The following is a 25409-nucleotide window of genomic DNA, read 5'->3' as shown; positions in this document are numbered from 1 at the left end:
TGTAGAGAAGCCAGCCCAAAACCTTGACATCATTGAGCCACTAAACTAACTCTGGAACAGCCTACTTCTAGAGTCCGTGTGGAAGAAAAATACACTGACTTTCATTCACACGTTCTGTTACTTGCAGCTAAAATAGTTTAACTGATGCAGGCATCACTAAGAACAGTGCCTTCAATTCACATACATAGTCCTTTGCAGCCATGTTTATACAATGTAACTTGTCTCCTAGCCATAAGCAGTACATGGACACATGACCCAAATTTAGACTGACCTAATTATTTTACCTAGGAATTCAGAAGTGGAAATAACTGTTGCCAGAATTCAATATAAAGCTGGAGCTGAGGAAAATAAACAGCGAAAGTCAGTCTGCTTCAAGAAAAAGACAGACAGATCAACAAAAAGAAACAAGAAAGACAATAAAGCCCATGAGAGATGAAGAATACAAACAAGGCCTTGAAAAGATTCCTATTTTCTGGTCCCAGGCCCTCTAGATTTCTGGTTATAATTCTAGCCTTCATGGTTCGAGAGCAGGTTTCTGTCTGATCAAGGCCAGCCTCTAGAATTAAACTTAGTCTTCATAAAATCTGAACACAAAAGAATACACCCCAAAACAGTACATTAAAATATTTTTCTTGTGTCACAACAGACTCAGATTCAGCTGTTACTGGTCTCTCATTCAGTTAAGCCAAGCAAAATGCTAAGCAATTTTTATATTGTATATTCATGGCCTTATTTGTTAAATGTTTATAACAATCACTTGAGATATAAAATATCATTCTATTTCAGATGTGGAAAGTGAAGTGAAGGGACACATAAGCAATTAAAGGACATAGATGTCTAACTGGGAGCTAAAGATTCTAAATCCTTTCTCACTACAGTCCCATGATGCCCTGAGTATCAGATGTCCAATAAATACCTACTGAAAAATTAGTTCAACTGTTCCATTTCAATTCATAATTCTAGGTCTTTATGTTTCCATATACTGACCTGCTACATACTTGACCTCAGTTGAAATTTCACTGGGACTAGGGATTCCAAGGGAAGTCTCTGCCTTCTCGATGACATTTGAAATACCTTGTCCTAATGAGAAAAATGATAACTTTTTTTTGCTATTTGTCACCAAAACTGAAGAAACAAACCAAAATTCAAACTTGAAGATTTAAATCAAGTTGACTTAAATGATTTAAATATAAATAAAGTCATTTATGACCACAAGACATGTTATTTTGACAATACATAACTAATCTTGACACTATTTCCCTAAAAAAAAATTGATTCATCATCACCAAAGAGTAAGTTCACAGTAATCATTCCTAGACTTCAATATTCTAACAAGGAAATGCTACAAATTCTAGTGGCAGTATATATCAGCCCATCATTATTAATGCATCCTCCAACTATAAAGCCTTTGAGTAAACATGGAAGGAAAAAGATTTTTAACAAAGTCATATGCAACACAGATCATATAAAATACACACATAAAAATAACTAAATGACTGATGATCTTACCTACTGTGGCCACCGTAGCCGAGGCTGAAGAGAGTATGGACTTGCCCCAGCTCCCCCAATAACCCCACCTGGTTTGGGGTACATCTTTGGAAACATTATCCTAATTTCCCAGTAGGCAGAAAAACAAAAGGCAAAGAAAAATGAAAAAAATTAGAGGAAAATGAGAATGTACAGACAAGGTATCTAATTATTAGCCAAAAGCATGAGTGAACAAATATATATTATTTAGCTAAAAAAATGTATTGCTTGACTGGCAGATATATGTTATCAGTATGTAAGTACCATGTAGCAAAAGCAATTACTCATAAAGGCATTTATAGCATGGAAAAGACTATATTTTAGGGTTGTAAAGAGAAAAAAATAAGAGCAATTCTAAATTGGTATTTATGCCAAATTTTTTTTAGCCCCAACACTTTTTAATCCTAGTATTTTCAGAGATACCCTATTTTGTCTGTGGTCTGTGATACCTGAATAGGGAGAACTTTTGAAGTCTCAAGGTCACTGGAAGGTTTGGTCTCTGGCCTTTTCCGAGTGGAAACTACAGGTTCTGATTTACTCTCTGGCTTGGCACCTTGGTCAACAAACTCAGAATTCTTGGCTGGCTCACAGTTTCCATCTTCAAGGATGGGGTCTGCTTCAGTTAGCAGTGGAGTCTCAATATCATCTTTATCTGACATGATTAGAACATCACCTGGTAAAATTAAAGCCCCCCCCCGATAAAAAAAAATTTTTATATAGGCTTCTTTGGTATAAAGTATTTGTTTAAACTTTTTAGTTTGAGATTATCATAGATTCACATACAAGTACAAGAAATAATGCAGAGATCCCACACACCTACACCCAGTTTCCCCAAATTGTAAAACTTACACAAATATAATATCACAACCAGGAAACTGATATCAATTCAATCCACTGATCTCATTCAGATTTCATCAGTTTTACATGCACTTATTTGTATTTAGTTCTATAAAATTTTATCACATGTATAGCTTTGTGCGACTATCATCACAATCAAGATACAGAACAGTTCAATCACAAGGATTCCCTTGTGCTATCCTTTTTTAGCCATAACCACTTGCCACACTCCTTCCAACTCAAAGCAACTACTGCTCGCTCTGATGGACAGGTGTTCTCCATCTCTGTAATTTTGTCATTTCAAGATGTTATATAAACGAAATCATACAGCATGTTATCTATTGAGATTGACTTTTTTCACTCAGCATAAGCCCCTCAAGATCCATTTAAGTTGTGTGTATCAATATTCCTTCCTTTTTATTTCTGGGTAGTATTCCATAGAAAAATGTATCACAGTTTACCCATTTATCCATTGAAGGATATCTGTATTGTTTCCAGTTTGGGACTATTATAAATAAAACAGCCATGAAAGTTCATGTATAGGTTTTTGGGGGAACATAAGATTTCTCTGGGGTAAATGACCAAGAGTACAATTGCTGAGTCATATGGTTAAGTTCATGTTTAGTTTTACGAGAAACTGCCATACTCTTTTCCCAGACTAGCAACACCATTTTACATTTCCACTAGCAATGTATGAGTGATCAAGTTTTTCTGCATTCTTGCCAGCATTTGACGCTGTCGCCCTTTTTTAATTGAGCCACTCTGACAGTTATGTGGTGATATCTCATTGTGGATTTCAGTTGCATTTCTCTAAGACCTAATAAGGTTGAACATCTTTTCATGTGCTTATATGCCATCTGTATAGCCTTGTCAGTGAAATATCTTTGTATCTTTTGCCCATTTTCTAATGAGATTTTTTTTTTTTTTTTTACTGTTTGAGTTTTGAGAGCTCTTCATATATTCTGTATATGTGGTTTATAAATTTTTTTTTCCACTCTGTAGCTTATCTTTTAATTGTCTTCATAGGGCCTTTCGGACAAGTCTTTAATTTTAATGAGGTATAATTTATCAATTTTCCTTTTATTGATTGTCCTTAAAATCTTTTAGTTATTAATCATTCCTACCTCAATTTTTTCAGGACATTATTAAATTTAAGCCATCAGATAGGATTTATGTCAGATCAACTTCTGAATACCAATGTTACTCAATTCAATTCCTTCCAGATGTAGAGCTCTTCGGCAATTAAAGCCAACAAACTATTGGTGTTTCTACAAAGAACAGACACTAGTTTCCAGGATAATCAAGGATTATCAGGGTAGAAAATCAATACATCTCACATATATGTACACACACGCCGTAGGTATGTACTGATATATACTAAGTGCAGAATTAGACCCAACCCATGCCATCAAAATGTTTCTAATGTATTAGAAAAGAAACACATATTAAAACTAAGGCAGACTGGATGCAGCACTATAACTGAGGTGCTGCATTCAGTCCAACACACAAAATGCTGAAACATCCCTGACCGACCATCCAACACACAAAATGCTGAAAAAGACAGAACTCCATTAGAATCAGACAATGTAATTCATGAACAAAGTACCTGAAATAAGCCTAGAGCAATAGTCACAAACTGGGAATTCGAGTGCCAAATCCAGCCTAAAGATGTTTTTATTTGGCCTGATAAACTTTGCAAAAACTAGTTGCCAACATTTAAAAATCAGACTTCATATAAAAATATAGGCTTCCAACTTTTCACTTGTAAAACTGAAAGATCTAGCAACACAGGGCCCACATTCAAGTTTCTGATAACCAGCTTGTGCCAAATAGCTGCTGGGCCCTTTTAGCTGGGGCAGTTGCTCTCCAGCTCCCTACAATCCCCCATGCAAATCCACTTCACTCAAATTATGCTATTATGCTACCTGATTAACCTCTGTAGGCATCTGAGTTGGCAACACCTGCCTTAAAAGAAGCACACGATTTTGACAGATGATGATGCCAATGACAGGATTCAAGGATATGGAAACAACATGTGGGTACAGCCAAAGGCCTGAGGTCTGACAGTATGGAATATGGACAGTTACAGTAGGGAGTAGTTACCATGGCAGGGAGAAGAACAATAGGAAGGCATGAAGCTAGAAAGGTAGATTAAGACAACACTATGGAGTTCAAAATATATGGGTATATAATATAAATACATTATACATTTCCAAAACACACAGAGAAAAAATCCAGATACAACTACTCACTGACATACAAACAAACTTAGAAGTAGCCATTCATTCACTTGCAAACATTTTTTGCATACCTACTACGTACCATGTAGTACCACAATACCTGTGGAGATAGAGAACTAATGTAGCCATTCACTCCAAGGGCCTAATAGGAAAGACTAGACAGTTTTTGCACAAAGTTCAATTAATGTTCTGTGTATATGAATAAATGTTTCCTATCTTTTCCTTACGCTCTCTCCAGGTTGCAACACATCATTATCATCATCATAAATATATATAGTATATGTAGAATATATAATATACATATTACATAAATTTATATAATTCCATGAAAGACTGGAAGGACATACTCCAAAATATATTTTTAAAGACAGGGTCTTGCTATGTTGGCCAGGTTGGTCTTGAACCCTAGGCCTGGCCTCAAGCAATCCTCCCCTGCCTCAGCCTCCCAAAGTGCTAAAATTACACAAGCGAGCCACCATGCCCGGCCAAAACAGTCCCTTTACTAAAATATTAAACACTGGTTATTTCTATTCTTTCATTTGTGCCAGATACTTGAGCTAAGCCAGAAGAGAATTTTTTATGGTGATGGCTGTTTATATTATCATTACTATCGTTATTAGAATGACTGTACCATCTCTGTTCTCAACTCATTCATAATCTAGGAGAAAGGTAAAACAATAAAAAGCAATAAACACCAAGTACGTGGAACTGCACTATTTAGTGTTTTGTAAGTCTTCCAGGCATTGTGTAGTAAGCGTGTAGAAATAATTGTAGTTTCTTCTCCAGTTATTTTCCCAGTTGGAGGAGAAAGATTCCAATAACTGGAACACCAAAAATTAAATGGCTGAGCCATATCTCTAAGAAATAAAAACGCATACGCCTACACACACACACACACATATATATATTATATACACTCCCCCCACCCCATTTACCAAAATGGAGAGCAGTACAGCTTAGTAGCTAAAAGCACGGGCTCTGGAGTTAACTTTCTTCCTGTCCTGCAGCGATTGTGGGGAAGTCAGGTCACCTGTCTGCCTCTCCGTTCCGTCAAATGGGGTTCTGGGTCCCTATAAAGATTCAGTGACATGATATGTGAGGGGCTTAGAACAGCGAACGGCACGTAACCGCCCAAAGGTTGACAGCTGCTATTAGTTGGTGTGGTGGTAGTTTGTATCCTTATTATCGTTATTAATACGGCTGTCTCTAGATGAGCAAACACGCGCTCTCACTTCTTCCCACATCCAAGAATGGGTCCCAAACGAGAGATCCGGTGTAAACGTCCGCTCCCAACTAAGTTCTCAGGTGCTGACAAGAATTCCCTCACACAAACGTAGCGCTTCAATCACTAAAGCGCCTTCACAGCCCTCGACCCTCCCGCGAGATGTAAGCCGCCCACCGTCAAGTCACCGCATCACTAACGACTTCGGCTGCCCGGGCCCGGCCCCTGAACCTCGCACCCCTACTGCCTCGTCCAGGAAGTTCCGCACCTATCCGGCCGCCACCCTCAGAACAGCCACCGCAGCCGACTCGGCGTTCCTACTGCCCCGGAAGTGCTCCTTCTGCGCAGAGGCGGGACGGGCTGTCCGAGAAAACTTCCGGGTTAAGCTGCCGCTGGGGCCGGAAGGAGCTGAACGGCTGTCGGGTAAGTGACTGCTTGTTTGGGGTCGCTGCGAGGGGGCTGCTAGGAGCGCCTAGGCGTGGATTGCTGTGGCTTGGGGTCGGGAGTGCAGGAGGCGAAAATGTCTGCCATCCTTTTGAAAGTCTGGCCTGGGTACGGGAGTTCGGTCATCGAACACTTACTGAGAGCCAAATACCTGCCAGGCACTACCCTGGGCTCCAGGGATACATCAGTCAGCGAACGGAAGGGCCCTGCTCTCAAGCAGTGCGAGAAGCAGATTATAAACAAGTCAACAAACAGGATTATCTAAGGTGGTAGTAAGTGCTGTAAAGAAATTTAGACTGGATGTGATGGAACGAACTGGGAGAGTAATAAGCCGTAAGAAAATCTGGAATAGAGCATTCCAGGCAGAGAGAATAGCGCGTGCAAAGGCCATATAGTGGGAACAAACTTAGCAAAGTCAAGGAAAAGACAAAGGTCACTGGCTAGAGCAAAAGGAGCAAGATGAGAATGGAGAGACATGAGGCCAGGGACTTGAGCCCAAATCTTGTAAGGCTGATGAGCAAGGATAAAGAGTTTGATTTTTATTTGGAAACCAGTGAAAAACCATCGAAGGTTTCTAAGCAGATGAGTGACATGATCTGATTTATGACTTTAAGATTACTCCTGGGCCCTCATCAGAAAAATGCAGCTCCTCTGTTGCCCTTGAGCAGTGAAAATGCTTGAAATCCAGACTGACAGAGCTAGGAAGATATTAAAATCAATCTTATTGTACAGATAGGAAAAACTGAATCCCAGAGAGGTGAAGGGACTTAGCCTTTTAAGAACTCATGTTTTCCAACTCCATTTAATGCCCTCGGAATTATCATCTTAATTCCCAGATAAGAGTAATTGTCACTGGCAAAACTCTGCAGATGTTTTCCTTTGCTTTTGACAGTAGTTCTCTAAATTTAGGTTCATCTGTATCACCTGGAAGCTAGTTAAAAGTCCAAAAACCAAAACGAAAAAACCTGTTTAAATATAAAATGGATCATTTCCTCTGATTTTCTCTTGTAATGGAAAATGGATAGAATTTGGGGCCAAAGTATGGAATCTTGAGAAGCCACTTATCTTTTAAATGCTGCTGATAAGTATAGCAGCAGTTCTCAAACTTTTGATCTTAGAATGTCTTTATACTTTTAAAATTTATTGAGAACTTCAAAGGGTTTTGTTTATAATAGCTATCAATATTTACTATTTCAGAAAACAACTTTTAAAATTCATTTTAAAATAAATTCATGTTAACATAAATATATAACAATATATATTGTTATACATGTGTGTATATATGTTTTATATATGTGAATAAATATATAACAAAATATAAAGGATATTTTCCAAAATAAAAAATTATTGAGAATGGCATTGTTTTACATTTTTAAAAATCTCTTTAATGTATGGCTGAATAAAAGACAGATATTCGTAACTTCTACCTTCATTCTCTTAACAATATCAATCATCATGTAACCTCTAGAAACTTACACCATATTGTGTGAGAATGTAAGTGAAAAAGCAGTATGTCCTAATATTATGTAAATTGTTTTGAAAAAGTCTCAGGGACACCCAGGAGTTCCTGTACCACACTTTAAGAATTACACTGAATTACAGTGATTGTCATGCCAGTAAAAGAAATATTAGTTTGATTTGTAAATCAATAAACCTTTATGCACTTTAAAAATGCAGATGCCCAGGCATCCCCTAGAGATCCCAATTCAATAAGTCAGTGGTGTCAAGAAATCTGCATCTTTAACAAGCACCACAGATTAATTTGATATAAATGGTCTAAAAATTACAGAGTGAGAAAACCAGTCAAATGATTCTCTACAGTGTTCTGCCTACTAAAACTCAAGATAGGTGTCTTTCCTTATCTTCATCTCTCTCCATCAATGGTTTCCAGAGTCTGAAGCTCTGGAAAGTTAATAAGTTTGTAGCAGACACCTTTCAGACTACCAAGTCGATGAATGTCTGAAGTCAAAATTTTGAGCACTTGCCACAGGCAGTGGCCCTGTGCTAAGGACAGAAGGTTTTTAGACTCTGTCATTCATAATCTTACAGTCTTTTGAACGGATAACTAACTGCTAAGAGGAAAACTGGTAAGTCTTACAATAGCATACTCTCAATGTGCTATGGGACTGACAGAGGAAAAAACAAAAAAACTCATCTGACAAGAGGGCGGGCGTGAGAGGGCTTCCTGAGTAAGGTGAAATTAGAGTTGAATATTGTATTATAGAGAGGGTACAGTTTCCCTCAGAAAGATATTGATGGGAAGGGGCAGAAAGCCTTTTTGTGGTTGTGGTTGTTGTTGTTGTTGTTGTTGAGGCAGAGTCTCAGTTGCCCAGGCTGCAGTGTGGTGGTGTGATCTCGGCTCACTGCAAGCTCCGCCTCCCGGGTTCACGCCATTCTCCTGCCTCAGCCTCCCAAGTAGCTGGGACTACAGGCGCCCGCCACCGCGCCCGGCTAATTTTTTGCATTTTAGTAGAGACGGGGTTTCACCATGTTAGCCAGGATGGTCTCGATCTCCTGACCTCGTGATCCACCCGCCTCGGCCTCCCAAAGTGCTGGGATTACAGGTGTGAGCCGCCGCGCCCAGCCATGGGCAGAAAGATTGTTAAGCAAAAGGAACAACTAGAACCAGAACTTTAAGGTGAAAAGTTAGAGAGAATAGAGTAAAACAAGCGTAGTTTAGGCTTTGAGCCATAGGAGGAAAGCAGGATAGATTATAGGATTTAAGCAAATAAACGAATGATAATGATAATCAGCCTGTAGGTGAGGAAACTAAGACCACTGGAGCACATCATAGCTAATTTGTGATAGAGGTGCAACTAAAGACCAGACTTAATGTTTAAATCCATTCATTCCTCCTGCAAGCAATTATTGTACATAGAGGCACCGCTGGGCTTCTCATGACTTTCTGTTCTGCTGCCTGAATCTATTCTTGGAGAATTATAATGCCAGATTGGAATTTTAAGCTTATCTCATGGGCAGTGAGAAATCACCAGTAGATTGTAAAATTATCCTGAATTGCTCAGATTTGTGTTTAGGACCAATTCTGAGTGCCACAGTGTTTGGATGGATCATAGAGGTAAGAATGGAGTTAAGGAGATCCATTCTGAAATTAAAGGGATAGTGTGGTATACCCAGGTGAGATAAAAGGGTATGATGTAGGAGAGGAACAATAGGACTTAGCTGAAAAACATGTAGAAAGTGGAATAATAGCAATAGCATATATTTATAATTTACCCACATTAGTTCATCTTATCCTCACAACTACCTTATGAGACAGTTACTGTTAATATTATTTTATTTAATAAGTGTGAAAACTAAGGCCTTGCAAGCCTATGGCTTCACCCAGGGGTAGGATCAGCCACCTTAACTCTAGAGCTCATTCTCCTAACCACTGAACCATGATTGTCTTACAATTTTGATACTGCAAAACTGGAAGAATTGTCTGGCTATTATCTAAGCTGTTCATAAGCTGAACAAGTAGATCTGAGGCTAAGAGGAGTTTTGTCTTAATTAGACTGAGTTTCAAATAGAGATGTTTCAGACTATAGAAGGGGAAAAATGGCCTGGAAAGTCATAAATCTAAGCCTGTTTCATTGATGTTTTTGTCATTTGCATACTGTAGCTATTGAGCAAATACCTATGGCAAAAAAGGATATAAGTTATGGGTATAACTGAAATAATCCTGGATTTAAAGCAAAGCTCTGATAAATACGGAAGATGTTTCTCTGGGTGCCAGAAGATATGTTGAAGTTTGAGCTCAGACTGACCAAATGCTAGTTATGAGGCATATGATGGCTCCAAGATACTACTAGGAATATAAAGGCTATTTTAATTAGAAACTTTTAAGTAAATGGCCCTCAAAGTAGTGATTACTGTTTGAATATCACTAACCTTTGTTATGTTACAGATCCCTATAATAATGCTTGCATCTAGGCAGAACAACTTTGTGTTTGTTCTTTGCAAAGGATAGGGTAGTGCTAACAATCTGCTCTTCATTTGCGTTTTCTCCTCTTTGCCAATTCAGAATGCTGCTTTGTCAATTTGTGTGCCTGGTGTAGGAACTGGTCCATTTTCCAAGTGTGACAGTGCAGGCAAAGAGTGGATGAGCTGTAAATGCAACCTAGAACACATTTGATTATAGAGAATGAAGTACTAATATCCCAATGTAATTGGAGGTTAAAAAAAAAATACCACCTGGGCATCAATGTGTTTCCCTGCTTTGCATTTTCTCAGAACTATTTCTGCAAACATCAGTTTCCTCAGCCAACTTAATATTGAGTCACCAGAACGGAAATCAGCCATATTACTTCCTTATTTATGTTGAAAATTGGAACAGAATGGAAATATTTCTTCCCTCAGAAGTTGGCAGGAACAGCAACAAGACAATCTGTTAGGGGCGACAGCTATAGGCTCTTCTCTTTCTCTTTTTAAAATAATATAGTCGATATTTTACATGGTTTTCTGGGGTAAAATCATCTACATTTCTGATTCTTTATGATCCTAGCAAAGCTTACATTCTGTATACCTGAAAAATGAAAAAGGAGTTGGATTAAACTTGAGTCTTACACTTATCTATTACATTTTTATTTATTAATGCTGAAGAAAGGTAATATAGGCTGGGTGCAGTGGCTCACGCCTGTCATCCCAGCACTTTGGGAGGCCGAGGCGGGCAGATCACCTGAGGTTGGGAGTTCAAGACTAGCCTGACCAACATGGAGAAACCCTGTCTCTACTAAAAATACAAAAAATTAGCCAGGCATGGTGACGCATGCCTGTAATCCTAGCTACTCGGGAGGCTGAGGCAGGAGAATCGCTTGAACCCAGGAGGCAGAGGTTGCAGTGAGCCGAGATCTCACCATTGCACTCCAGCCTGGGCAACAAGACCGAAACTCCGTCTCAAAAAAAAAAAAGGAAAGAAAGGTAATAAAAAATTTTACCAAGTAACTTCATCCACAAACATCGTATAGCCCTTTTTAACTGATAACAAGAAGGTGACACTTTGGTTTTCCTTTTTGAAATCTATTCTTGGGTTTCAGATGTCAGTTGCTGCATTAAAAATAGCAGGCATGATATATATATCAATTTTTTTTTTTTTCCAAATACAAATGCATGTACTCTTGTGTCTCCCATGGCATCTAATATACCTGCCTTAGTGACCTCAGCCCACTTAACTGATTTGGTGAACAATTCTGCATCTGGGGATCTATATGTGAGGAAAAATTAAAGGATTGGAAATGAAAGTAAATAACTGTAGTATAAAGTATCATATGTTCAAAGCATGCAGGCCTAATATTATTATAGGAGGTCCCAAACATGTAAGTGAATTGCATTCCTAAAACTTAAAATTTGTCTTTTCTCTGTTGCATTCACAGCATAATTACTTTTCAGTCACATCGTCTTAGATATAGTTAGTTGTTTCTGTGCTGTCTTTCAAGCTGGTTTGTAAATTCTTGAGGGTCTAGGACAGTATCCTAATTCTCCTTAGCAATTCTTGCACCACCTACTCTACTTCATCTTCCACGATGGGTCCTTGACCTAGTTGAGCTGTTGTTTTAAAGTCATTAGTCTAGAATGAGCAGAATGGTCATAGTCAATGCGATTTGTGTTGCAAGAAGCAGAAACCTATTCAAGCTGACTTAGCAAAAAGGAGACTTAGTGTGAGGAAATAATAGTACCCTGATACCAAGGATGATTTGTTCTTCCCTCACTGTTTTTTCTGCTTTGTCACCTCCTTGGACACGTATCTTTGCCAGTGTTTCTCTCACAGCTGCTGAACAGCCTGTTACCTGCAAATGGGTTATATCTGTTAGTCTCTCAAATCAGAAGTCCTCTGTGTTCAGGATGTACATGGTATGAGTGAAGTGCCCAGTATTAACTAGATGTGTAAGGCTATTGTGCAACCTCTTTCTCTTGTGACTCAAAATCAGTGTATCAGGCTACTTCTGCCATGTTTGGCCTGAGAGCAATTTAAGGGAGTTTATAGTGTTTTCCTAAATCCTGTCTGGTAGGTTTCTGTAAACTTCTAGTAGAGGCAAATGGCTGTGTCTGTACAACACAGGAACCGCAAATCTTGGCCACATGGGCAGTTTGCTTGCCACACTCCACTGTGTAAGGAAGAGAATAGAGATCTATGATGAAGATTGCCTGGCAGCCACAGATACAGGTCAATCACTTTTTGTGAACTTAATCTTTTTTCTCCTGCGTTACCATTTCCCCATTTATTGCATTGTTTGCACATTCGTCTTCACTTTTGCGGTTTTAATTTTGAGTAAAATTTAATAAAGGTGTTTCTTTTTTAAGAGTCATAGGAGAGCCAGGAAGTTGAATTCTATCAGGCACCAAAGCAGCATGTTTGAGCTTCTCTCTTTCCCCTGCTTCTCTTCCTGTCTTCCCACTCTCTCCCTTCCCTATCCCTCTTGTCCTTTCTCACAGCTTCTGCTTGTATGGGGTCCAAACCTGACTGCCTCAGCCCCCACATGCCTTCTTTTCCTCAAATGACCCTGACCCACAAGGGTCTCAATTCCAAGTTCCAAGAACAAAGATTCTATTAGCTTACTTTGCCAATGGATTGTCTTCCTCCTAGGCCCAAGAAGATAGGGATAGGGATCAAAGAGGGGAGCCATGGGGTAAGTAGATCACAACAAAGCTTCTCTACCACAAACTGAGAACACATACAATGTCATATCATGGTTGGTATCCAAGCTCAGTTTACAATGCCTGTATGCTCCATAATACTGCAAAATGTTTGCATTGAGAAAAAGAAAAATGTGAAATTTTAAATTTAAGATTAAAATTGCATAATGGTGTCCCTTTCCCCCCAACCCCCAAGATTTTTAAATGGTTGCATGGTATTCTGAGTGTTTTATAATGATGTAACTGTCAAATGTAAATTTTAGTACAGTATCTGAAAGAACCATGAACAATAATAATAGAGCTTATTCAGTGATTACCATTGCCAGACTCTGTGTTTTATATGTACTCCCTCATTCAGACTTTGCAATAATCCTGTGAGAATAGATTCTGTTATTTTGCCTATTTTAAAGATGAGGGGCTGAGGCAGGGAGATTAAGTCATTTATAAAAGTTGCAAGGCTGGTTAGTCAGAGATAGTATTTGAATCCTATACTCTGAACCTCTCTGCTACGCAGCTTTTATTAGAGACCTTCAATTATGCTGATCCAGAGTAATCTAAATCTAGAATGTAATGTGAGTGATTATATCTCTCACTGGAAATATTCAAACAGCCTGAAACACCATTCTGCAGGTCAGTTGTAGAGGAAATTGAGGAACTGTATTAGCGGCCCTTAGATGCGGTACATGAATCCAACGCCTCAAAAACACCCAAGGAGCCAATTAAAAGTCATAAATTCCAAGGCGCAAACACAGAGTTTCTTACTCGTTCTGGGGTGGGACCCGGGAATTCATGTTTTTGAAAAGCTCTTCTGGCAATTGTGACACTCAACCTGGTTTGGAAACTGCACTTGCTGATCTTTTATTCCTACCATTATCCTCTAGGACAAGATGGTAAATGAAGATATCAGATTGGGAGTCAGAAGAATGCCTTTAATTAGGTGCTTTTACGGTCTTTCAAGATTGTTAGCATTGACTGTTTTTGTTTCAGAGAATTTATAATAAGTAACTGTATGTCAGTTTGAACAATTATAATCCCTGTTACATAACATTATTCAGTTTATAAAGATCCGTCACATACTGAATCACATTTAAACTAATCTCCATCAATATTTATTGAGCATGTGCTAGTTATGACGTATAGCAATAAAAAATATAGGCCTTGTTCTTAAGGGGTAGGTGAGATGGGATAGACTGCCTGGCAGTGCAGAGCAGCATATACCAGCACCAGATGAGTAGGGTAGGTGGGGAGGGCTCTGGGGTAAAGGAGAAGCCATCCTTTATACAGCTATACTCTGAATTTATGTAGGAGGAATAGCTAAGGCCTTGATAGGAGGTTCAGGAAGTTTGTGGGAAGGCAGAATTCCATGTGGCAGTTATGCTTTGCCAAGCCTTGTGTTGGTGAGGACACTGATTGCCCTGCAGCCCTCGCCTGTAACAGCTGTTCATTCTGCTGAAGTTCCTGAATATCAGAGCAGGATGACCGAGTCCATTTCCTTTCTTTCCAGTTTCTTCTACACTAGGGGAATGTGACAATACCCCCAGGTGATCTGCCCACGTTTGAGCCTGTCAGTTCTTTGACCTCTTCATCATGGACACTCACTTCAGCCACTGCGGCTTCCGGAGTCCATCTCCAGTTTCGCCATTGGCCCAGTTAGTTCCCCTCCAGAATCAGGAATCAGACGCAGCATTTTTGGCCACTGCCTCTCTTTACCACAATTTTTTTAGCTCTTTTTCGTGAACAACTCCTGACCAGTGACCCCTCTCCTTTTTCCCTGTCCCTTGGCCCTCTACCTTGAGTGCTTTCCTTCCAATTTTTATTCCTCTTTATTCTTCAGGTCCTGCACCTGAAGAATATTGGTGCTGTACACCTCTCTTTCTCAGAGGCTTTCCATGATGAGATTAACTCCCCAGGTCGGGTCCTCCTGTAGCATCTGTATTTTCCCTTGGGTAACATTGAGTATGTTTTGTATATATGTAGTTAGTGTCCATCGTCTGCCAGACTGAGCTTCATGGAGGACGAGACTGTGGGGCAGTAGGTAGGCACATGGTAGGTGCTCAGTAGATACTGTTGAATATATGAAAATGTATCCCTCCAATCTAAAACTCAGTGGTGGGGAAGAGTAGAAAGGAAGGAGATGGCAGGATAAGAAACAAAATGGCATTAAAATAAACTGGAGTTGTGGGGGGCTTTTGGTTTTGGTTTTGGTTTTGGTTTTGGTTTTGGTTTTACTACAGAGAGAGCAAGCCTCCAGCTCAGAGCCTTAAGCAGGGAGTAGTATCTCTGGAAGCTAATAACACTTCTTTGTTTTCATTATGTTTATGTGTACGGTTACTTTTGTCCACAGAACCAATATAGAATTTCCTTTTTAAATAAATATGAAAGTAAAGATAAAATGAGTTGATTTAAAAGAAAAGCAGAAATGATGATAATTTGGTTCATGGATATAGTAAAAACAAACAAACAAAAATGACAGGAGAAGGAATGAATGAAGTTTGGAAAATGCTGCCATGGATGAAGCTATAGGAACTCCTAATCAAAGTTCTGGGGAAAGCTTGGAGCATTTTTTCAGCACACTCATAGCCTATAACCATTGAGAACCACTGATCTAGAATAAAGTACAGAATTATGTCCTCCAATTGCTGTATATCTTGTAGTGAAAAAGAACTTGGAAACTTACATGTCAAGCCCCTAGCACAGTGGTTGGCTTATGGCAGTCATTCAATAAATGTTATTTCCATTGTTTCTATCCATCACCCTCTCCTATAAAAGAGACCATATTCTAAGCTAGATTCTCCTGCTAACTTGTAGCATATCATAAGAAGCAAATCACTGTGCACTGAATCAATTAGATTATATTACTTCCAAAATCCCCTCTCTGCCTAAGTCTTTGTTTCCTTTAGTGTCCTTTTAGTACGGCTTTAGGAGGAAATGGAAATAAACACATTGAGTATGTCATGTATAGCCAAAGTCTGAAGTTTTTTTATTTTACTCTATATACTCCATCCTTAAATTTTAAAGATTTAGAAACGTATTTGTCACCATTCAGCCATCCTTTAAAGGGCTAATGAAAATTAAATGACATTTGCACCATACTGTAATTTGACTTTGAGATGTTTAATGGCAAAATACAGTGATTCATTGCTTTTTATGTTCTGTGATCAAGCAGCCTTCATATAAGTATAAAGGAGAGTAAATGTCATTTCCAAAACTAATTATCTTGGGGCTTTATAAGACATGAAGCTAGGCATTTCATCCCATATTTTATAGAAATAAAAGTTGAAATTTTTCTTTGAGAGTCGGTGGCTTAAAGGGGGCATCAGATTACCAGGAAGGTGATCATAAATACAAAGACTTTTGGAGTAGGATGTTATTTTGCCTTTTATTCATGATATTTTGCTCTTCTTTTAAATTTTTCTAACAATCTGTCCCTGTAGTTTTATATTTGCATTTCTACTAACTAGACACTTAAGATGTCAATTCCTCCCTTAGCTAGTTTACAGAGTTTGAGCTAGAAATTTTTACAAACTATTAAATACAGTGTATTTTGTCTCTTGGTATTGGAGAAACTATTAAAAGAAAATTCTGTTGTCTAACGTTCTTGTCCATGAAGGAGGTTCCATAGCTTTAGAGGTCAATAATTCTATTTATATGTATGCAGTAAATGCACTTTTCTTTCCAATATTAAAACAACCCACCTCAAGTGTCCCTGCATTATTTATATGTAACATATCTTTATACTTGAAGTACTCAAATTTTGAGCTCCATGGTTGTGGTTATGATATGTGAGTTGATTTACATTATTGATATAACAACAGATGGTAATGGTGCATGTTGAAATAAAAGATCATTAAGATAAATATTTTAGCCTTCATTGGCTCCCTGTTGCATAAAATTTGTCAGAATGAAATAGAATCATGGCATTTCAGAACTGGAAGAGTCCTTAGAGATTATCTCATCCAGTCCCTTATTTGACAGATGAGAAAACAGAAGCCCAAAGAGAATGCTGCTTGCCAAGGTCGTACAGCTAGTTAGCAGCAAAGTTAGGACCAAAATCTAGGTCTGTTATTTCCCAGTTTATTGCTTTTTCTGCTGTCTCTGAGATTTTTAGGTCCTGTTCCATCTAATTACTCTCCAGTGTCAGCACCAATTATTCTAATTCACATCTATTCATTTCTGGAACATACAGAGTTTCACCCCATTATGAATCTCAGTTGGTTAAACTTTGTATTTGGCTTTCTTTTAGGTTGTTCTCCACTCACATCTTTTAATCTTGAAGACTAGAAAATATAACTGGATCTACCATTTTTGTGGAAAATTTCTCTACCAAGCAATAAATTACCCGCTGTGCTCTTGTTGTAGTGTAGAAGTTTTTGAGTTCTCCAAATCTAAACAAGATTTTCTTCCATTTTCCCATGAAGCTACATTGTTGCTTATTCACTTTAGTGGCAAGTATTGTGCCAGCTGCTTTTGTTTTGGAAGATGTGGACTTCAACCAAATGGTTTCACTGGAAGCAAATCGTAGTTCTTACAATGCATCCTTTCCTTCAAGCTTTGAACTGTCAGCAAGTTCCCACTCGGATGATGATGTCATCATAGCCAAAGAGGGAACTAGCGTTTCAATTGAGTGTCTTCTCACAGCCAGTCACTATGAAGATGTCCATTGGCACAATTCAAAAGGACAGCAACTGGATGGCAGAGGCAGAGGTAACTGGTCAGGATATAATGAATCAAGGTTACTCATTTCCTGTTCTGTCTTCTTATTTTTTAACAAGTTAAACAAGAAGTCTCAAAGATAAGGTGCCAAAGTGAATAGTTTAAAACATTTGAAAGGTCTAGAGTGTTGCACCTATCAGAAAAAGCAAAATAATTATAATTATTTAACCAGAAGAAGAAAAAAAAGAATCCTTGTAAATTTAAAAGATGTTCACATGATGGCAATGAACTATTTTCTCTCCTTCTGATCAGTTGGTTTTCTTCTTCATTGAAGATAGAGTAAATCAGGGCTGCTGCATACAACTGTACAGAGGGTATACAACACAACTCTAGGAGCACCCTTCACCTAGACTACTATGTCAGTAGTGCAGTGTGGTGGCCCTTTGTGAATACATCCAGAAGGGTTTTGGCTAGACTTAAGAAAATTTGTTATAAATAAAAAAGTTTTGCTCTGAAATGAGTTACTGTAAACTTTAGAGGAAATCCAGGACATTTTTGAAAATGAGTATCAATCTGTGTGTAAAACTTTGACGTCAGGTCTCAGAGAATTAGAACGGCACTATGGAACGTGTAAGCCCTTCCAGCTCATTTTTTTTCTATTCTATACCTTAATTTATTGGAAAAGAGAAATTTTTTTTGCATTTTTTTGTTTCTGTCTTAAAAATCACATAAACGTAGTGATAACGTGTTCAAGGTCTACTTTTGACAGATTTTATTTAATTTTGCTATTCATGGATCTGTGAATATATCTTAATCCAGACTACTCCTAACCAGTGTTCTGTTTTAAAGATCTTTTTGATGAGTACTTGAGTTATAATGGATCTCAAAAAGAAATCACCATGAAAAGCCAAAGGGATGAAGATTAAATTCTAAGATCCCCACAAGCTATACTTTAAGAAATTTTTTTGTTAGGAAGATACTGTAGCCTTTTGAAATATAAAAGGATATTGATTATTCATATTAGGCTGGAAAATACAAAAGGAGACAGGTGATACTTCCTTCAGACATATGCACTAAATATTTTCATCTATAGACTGAGTGACTAGTCACCAAGGAATTGAAGAGTGTGAATTGTTAGAGTATTTTTAATCAGCATGTTTAAAATACATAACTATTGAATTAGAATATCTAGAGTGATACCTGGAATGTGTACTTTGAACATGATTTGGGGTTCCATATTTGGACCCACTGAACCAGACTCCTATCTTCTCTGGGCTCTGTGATATCCTGACCAAACACCTCTGAGATTTGAATTATTCATTCAGTGTCATCACTGTAGACTGACTGCATAAACAAAGCCTTAGGTTAAGACAAGACCAGCCGAGTGGAATGGCAGTTTTATTTTTCTATTTTGCCTTTACTTTGAAAACTGCTAACATCTATCATTGATGCTTTCAGCAGCAGCTCTGGAAAATTGTATTAAATTTTATGAATCTCAAGTGAGAGGAGTTTAAAGAGCATGTCAGTCTAGTATAAGGTTCATAAATCTTGAGCTATTATCAGCAAGTGAACTAGAGAGTTTAGATTGTGCTTGTAGTGCAATGGTTGATGAATGGAGTCTTTGTAGTTCATCATACCTTGGATTCAAATGGTGTCGTTTCCATAGCTCCAAGTTCATAGAACAGAAGCTTATAGAAAATGGCTATATTCATAACTACATGTTTTCCTCTTCTTGTATTAGTGAAGTGATGGCTCTTAAATATATTAATAGCTGTAGGATTGAGGTAAGTTTGGATGATGATGAAAATGGACAAAATCCAGAGTCCTTACTAATTTATGTGCCACTAAAATAATCCAGAACCATAGAATCTTGGGGATGAAAGAGATTTTGAAGGTTGGGCACTCAAGTCAGTGCTTAACAAGCAGTCCGCTAACCTCCCCTGGGACACCACCTCTAGTCATTGGAATGCATCCCCACACTGCAGGTTAGCCCATGCATTCCAACTTTGAATGGCTTTCATAGTTAAAGCACAGAGTGCTTTGGGAATGTATCACAAAAGTAGGAATTATGCAAGCAGAGCCAAGTTATTGAAGGATGTTGAATCAAGATGGGTAATCAATATGCTTTGCTTTTCTTACACTTGTGTATTTCTATATACATGTTCCCTGAATGAAAATACCTTCACATGTGTAAGAGAGGCAGTATGTTTTAGGTTGAAAATAGAAGGAAGCATAGGCATCTTAAGGGTAACTTTATTCTTTTTGCCAAGCTTTTCATTTACCGTGACTTGTGAGATGTATTTTTTGGCCTGTGTTTCAGTTACTCTTGCCAGAAAATCAAGATATCACCATCAACAAACGTTTCTTAACAACAAAAAAAATGGATATGTGCAAGGCATACCAGATTGGGCAGTTAATTGAACAAATGCTTTAAATTGCTAGGGGTTTTTTTTTTTTTTAATAATTTCTTCTTGTTATATAAGTTCACTATGGAAAGTGAGTAAACACAGTTAGAAGAAAATAAAAATTACTCATAAAATTTAAAATATCATTATTTTAAATCATTGTTTTATATTTCTGAGACATACCCTCATAATATATGAAAATGTATTGGTTGCAATGTGATGTAGACACACAGATGTGTATAAACTATAAGCTTTTTTTATGATTAGTCATTTAGCATTTTGTAGACATACCTGTTTCACAGAAAGGCTTTTGAAGTCTTAACAGTGAAAAGGAAGCTATGTTAATTATTAGTGTCATGAAGATCTTGATTTCCTTTTAAGATCCAAACTAATTAAATTCTGATTCTGGACATCACAATCTGCCCTGTTTTTTACATGATTTAAACAGACGGTAGAATCTAACAAATCAGTTGAGTTAAAGTACTTTAATGAAGTGGAGGAATATTGATAAGGCAGCGGCCATATTTAGTAATCTTCTTTTTGCTATAATTTTTTTTTCATTTCTGTTCGATTATCAGGTGGAAAGTGGTTGGTTTCTGATAACTTCCTAAACATCACCAATGTAGCTTTTGATGACCGTGGGCTCTATACCTGTTTTGTCACCTCTCCAATTCGTGCCTCCTACTCTGTCACCCTACGTGTTATCTTCACCTCAGGAGACATGAGTGTCTATTACATGATTGTTTGCTTGATTGCCTTTACAATCACACTCATCTTGAATGTCACACGGCTGTGCATGATGAGCAGCCATCTTCGCAAGACTGAGAAGGCCATCAATGAGTTCTTTAGAACTGAAGGGGCTGAGAAACTTCAGAAGGCCTTTGAGATTGCAAAACGTATCCCCATCATTACCTCAGCCAAAACTCTGGAGCTCGCCAAAGTCACACAATTTAAGACCATGGAGTTTGCTCGTTATATTGAAGAACTGGCAAGAAGTGTCCCTCTTCCACCTCTTATTCTAAACTGTCGAGCCTTTGTTGAGGAGATGTTTGAGGCTGTGCGAGTGGATGACCCTGATGACCTGGGTGAAAGAATTAAAGAGAGACCTGCCCTGAATGCTCAAGGTGGCATCTATGTCATTAACCCAGAGATGGGACGGAGTAATTCACCAGGAGGAGATTCAGATGATGGCTCTCTGAATGAACAAGGCCAGGAAATAGCAGTTCAGGTTTCTGTCCACCTTCAATCAGAAACCAAAAGTATTGATACAGAGTCTCAAGGCAGCAGTCATTTCAGTCCGCCTGATGATATAGGATCTGCAGAATCTAACTCTAACTACAAAGATGGGGCATATGAAAACTGTCAGCTATAACCTACAGTGCTGTAACCCAGTACCTACAAAATCAGCTCTCAGAAAAGGAACCTGTTTCTTAGAAGAAGTAACATTTTGCCAAAAGTTTTGGGGGTTTCCCTTTGTTAATATTAAGCACTTCAGAACGTGAATTGCCAAAGTCTTCATTAGAAGGCAGCGTTTTTCCTATCTGATACTTTTCAGTCATTTTCCTTAGAGCTTGATTAAATTATGCATGCTAAGATTTAAAGAAGCCTCAGATAAATATGATGGGAAAAGCACTGAACTAAGAGTCCCATGGTTTCTCTTCTGGTCACAGTTCTTCCATTGGTTGGATCTGATACATATCTTGGGACTTCAGTTTTTCCATCAATAAGATGAGGGATTAGATGAGATCTGAGGTTGTTTCTAGCTCTATAGCTTCTTAACCCATCACCTTTAAATTACCAGAATCTTCACTCATTTCTCTAAGTAAACCTTTCCCTGGACTTTTACTCCCTTCTTTTGGAAAGGATTAAGCTGAGATCTGAATTTCCACACCAATGTCATAATGCATAGAGGTTTTTGATAAACATCTGGGTGTTTTTCAGATGTTTTGCCATGTGGAGCATATGATGATATGTCCAAGGGTGAATCTGTTCAATGTAGCACATGTCTGTATGGTTATACAGATGTCAGGTAGCTAATTGCTCATTTGTAAACTACTTTCCATGAGTAAATTGGTCCTTGTTGGGGGTGTATCATCTTTTTAACTTACTGAGATGTCATTTTAGTTCATTGAGGTTGGCAGGGATTTCCCAACTGATCTTCCAAAGTGAGCAGTTTATTTCTAAGGAATAACGTCTTTGATGCTTTTAGAATAAGAACAGTGTCAAATCATCTGTCTTCTGGAAACTCATGGATTTTGATATTTCTTTTAATAGAATTTCTCAGGCTTTCCCTTTTTAAAAGTTTTGGACTCTACAAATAGGTTCTATATTTGGGATCTCATCCTAGGAGAAAACCCAGAACTGGATTCCTCCTAAGACCTCTGTCAACCCTCCTGCCCTCTGTGGTCTTAAGTATGGTGCTATAGGTTGCATGCCTCTTTATCGTGTTTGGTTGGTTAATATTTTGTTGTTAGGTTTTTGTTTACTTCAGATACATAATTCTGAGCTATGGCTGCTTTTGTAGCCTTTCCGAGAAGCACTAACCTGAAATAAGATTGGATAATTGTGAGGGTGTGTTACTATATTAAAATACACATACAACTGATCTAGACATCAAGAGGAAGAAAAATGATGGATGATGACACCTGGTTCAACTGTATATAATAAACACTTAAGATGACATTTCTTGCCTGGCTGAGATCTGATATAATGGAATTGTAAATACTCTTCAGAACAATTTCTTCAGCTACAGGAAGCATGGTGCCATATAATTTTAAGAACTTGGCAGTGGAGCTCCATTTGGGGCTTCACGTTTCTTCATTTGACTTCTGATTATTGAAGCATTACTTCAGCTACAGGCTTCTGAGGGAATGTTCAGAGGAGCTTTTATCGGGATTTTAATTTAAGGTTTCAGACAGAGGCAGACAGGAAATTCAAAGTGTGACCAGATAAAACTCATGCCTCCCTTTGTCCAGGCTTATCAGAAGTAATACATCTGCTCTGAATAACATGAATGAATCAATGTGCAGTTTTATCAGATGGCATCATGGATAAAGATGATAATGCTGCCTTTTCTGTCTCTCAGGCTGTTTCCATGGGAACCTCTAGAGCCAAATAAAAGCTAACCAATCATTTAGCCAAAGCTTGCCTTGGCTCATAGACTGATATTTCTTTAAGGAAAATTGTTTTTATATATTTGGCTATGAGAGCAAAGGCTCTTGAACATATCCTAGATTATGGAACACATTTTTCCCTTCCCACAGTGCTTCTCTTGAAAAATTAAATTTTTTTTCTGTCCACCCAGACTGGAGTGCAGTGGCAAGATCATAGCTCACTGCAGCCTCCAGCTTCTGGGGTCAAGCGATCCTCCTGCTTCAGGCTCCCAAGCAGCTAGGACTACAGGTGTGTACCACCTTTTCTGGCTAATTTTTGTTATTTTTTGTAGAGATGGGGGTCTCACTTTGTTGCCCAGGCTGACCTTGAGCTTGTGGCTTCAAATGATCCTCCTGCCTCACGTCCCAAAGTGTTGAGATTACAGGCATGAGCCACTGTGCCTGGCCAAAAGAAATTTTAAATCCCTTGTCTGGGGTCAGTCTTCTAAACATCCCTCAGATTTCAGATAGTACTTTCAACCCTGTCCTAACGTAGCAGGTTTGCGGTAATCTCTTAGAATATAGCTTGTCAGATTAGAGAATGGTTTAACCCCACGTGTTCTCGTAGGAGACATTATTATTTGGAACCTTAAGGTAGACATGTTTAAAATCAAAGTCCTAAGAAACAGAACTTTGGAAAAATGGAGGAAATGTTTTTAAAATCTGTAAGTTTGCATAATACTGTATAGTAACTAAATGCAGGCTACGCCATTGTATCCTGGTTATTTTAGAAACATAGAGGTGGCCTAATTTGGTGGCCAAAGTAACTGGTTTACTTTGAGTGTACCAGCTTATGGTGCCATTGATGAGGAATTAAAGTAGGTCAAAATTTAAATGGAGTTGATATTAATAAAGCTAGTTTTCAAGAGGAAGAAAACCACACTAATATTTTCTGTATCTAATCAAATACTCTTCACATATAATTAAGCCTTATGTTATCTTTTTGTAAAATCCTTAACCTTTTGAACTTCAACTACAGTCTGAAAGTCTTGATGGTAACTATAGTGTAATTATCTTTTTGTCCCACTGGATTTTATAGTTAGTGGAAAATGCCTTTACAAAATGTATTTAAAATAACTCTGTCATCTCATTTGTAAATTTTGTCATGTATTGTAATATAGTGAACATTATTGTCCTTATGAAATGGTAGCTTTGTGAAATACATTCACTAAAAATCAACATTTGAACATCTTTATGATTCCTTACCAGCTGAAGCCAGATAGACAGGTGTCAATTGAGGTGATGCCCCACTTGAGTTTATAGGCTGTTTGATAACTGCCTGTCCTCCAAATTGTGTAGGTATATGTTATGATGGTTTAATTCTTGAGTAAGGGCCAACACGCATTTGTATTTTCTAATACAAGTACCTTGTATTAGAAAGTACCTTGTACTTTCTACCAAGTACCTTGATAGAAATATCTTGGAAATTGCAGACCTGGAACAGTTTTGAGAAGACTCCTGGCTTCTTTTTTGCCTCACTTAACAAATATCTTAAGGTCAAAGCAATATCTGTGCACGGCTTTCCTTTTGCTCTTCCAGACACGTGAGCCTGTTGGTATAGTCCTCTTCACCCTCTGCATGTAGCGTCACCCTAGATAGACTTTTGTCTCTTGGGTCCCAGATGGCACAGGAGCACTGCATGCTTGTTTTCTAGAGCCCAGCCAGTCATGGGTGCTAGCCTTGTCTCCACACACCAGCAAGTAGAACCCAAGTGTATTGCATAAATACTTCCTGAGTACCAGTAAGAGAATGCATTCTTTTCTTATCTAGGGCAGGAATGTTGAAAATGCTCAGCCTTACATAGAAACTCCTAGATTTTCATTAATGCATTTCACAAAAGTATTTCATATGATTCAGATGATATTTAAATTGTCGGCATTTTAATAAATATTTGCATTATAATTTTGTCTCTTTTTTAAAAAAAGTCATACTTGAATATAATTTATTAAACGTTCAATGGAGTATATAGTCTATTTGAAATTTTCTATAGAGTATGTTTCATTTGTATGTTTGATGAAATTTGTATGTTTGATGAAATTTGATGTTAATGATTTTAAATGGGTAATTTTTGGGGGGGAGGGTGGTCTCACTGTGTCACCCAGGCCAGAGTATGATGGCATGATCATGGCTCACTGCAGTGTCAACCTGGGCTCAGCAATTCTGCCTCAGCCTCCTGAGTAGCTAGGATTATAGGTGCACGCTAATGCATATGGCTGATTTATGTGTGTGTGTGTGTGTGTGTGTGTGTGTGTGTGTGTGTGTGTGTGTGTATATAGAAATGGGTTTCGTTATGTTG

The 25409-nt window shown here is 38.1% G+C and overlaps 2 protein-coding genes across 8 annotated transcripts in view; one reads left to right on the top strand and one right to left on the bottom strand.

Annotated features, from left to right (window-relative positions):
- FAM114A2 (family with sequence similarity 114 member A2) overlaps positions 1 to 6172 on the bottom strand; it is a 53333-nt gene extending 47161 nt beyond the window's left edge. Inside the window, exons 1-5 of one of the 6 annotated variants that reach the window (XM_017875713.1) lie at positions 6095 to 6172; positions 5540 to 5674; positions 1977 to 2200; positions 1510 to 1609; positions 988 to 1080 (exon numbers count right to left, since the gene is read on the bottom strand). In XM_017875713.1, coding sequence (XP_017731202.1) covers positions 988 to 1080; positions 1510 to 1609; positions 1977 to 2186 — 403 coding nt within the window. In that variant the 5' untranslated portion in view covers positions 2187 to 2200; positions 5540 to 5674; positions 6095 to 6172. Of the gene's footprint in view, positions 1 to 987; positions 1081 to 1509; positions 1610 to 1976; positions 2201 to 5539; positions 5675 to 6003 lie in introns of all 6 variants that reach the window. The other 5 variants (XM_017875715.1, XM_017875716.1, XM_017875714.1 and 2 more) reach the window with 5 other exon arrangements.
- Positions 6167 to 25093, top strand: MFAP3 (microfibril associated protein 3). Of its 2 annotated transcripts, none has more exons than XM_017875721.1 (3): positions 6167 to 6249; positions 17147 to 17635; positions 20540 to 25093. In XM_017875721.1, the coding sequence occupies exons 2-3, from the start codon at positions 17551 to 17553 to the stop codon at positions 21331 to 21333; spliced, it is 879 nt and encodes a 292-aa protein (XP_017731210.1). In that variant the 5' UTR covers positions 6167 to 6249; positions 17147 to 17550; the 3' UTR covers positions 21334 to 25093. The 2 variants fall into 2 exon arrangements, with proteins under 2 accessions (XP_017731210.1, XP_017731209.1); XM_017875720.1 differs by having other exon boundaries at positions 6168 to 6249; positions 17147 to 17607.
- The last annotated feature ends 316 nt before the right edge of the window (positions 25094 to 25409 follow it).

The sequence above is a fragment of the Rhinopithecus bieti genome, unplaced genomic scaffold, assembly GCF_001698545.2.
Source record: "Rhinopithecus bieti isolate Rb0 unplaced genomic scaffold, ASM169854v2 scaffold_7673, whole genome shotgun sequence".
NCBI classification, from domain to species: domain Eukaryota; kingdom Metazoa; phylum Chordata; class Mammalia; order Primates; family Cercopithecidae; genus Rhinopithecus; species Rhinopithecus bieti.
The sequence above is the reverse complement of the archived record's forward strand: the minus strand, read 5'-3'. Positions and strand labels throughout refer to the sequence as shown.

Bases quoted from the DNA above. Each gene is read 5' to 3' on its own strand.
- MFAP3 (XM_017875720.1), top strand. From the start codon at position 17,316: ATGAAGCTACATTGTTGCTTATTCACTTTAGTGGCAAGTATTGTGCCA. The intron at 17,608-20,539 runs GTAACTGGTCAG...TTCGATTATCAG, and splicing joins ACTGGATGGCAGAGGCAGAG to GTGGAAAGTGGTTGGTTTCT.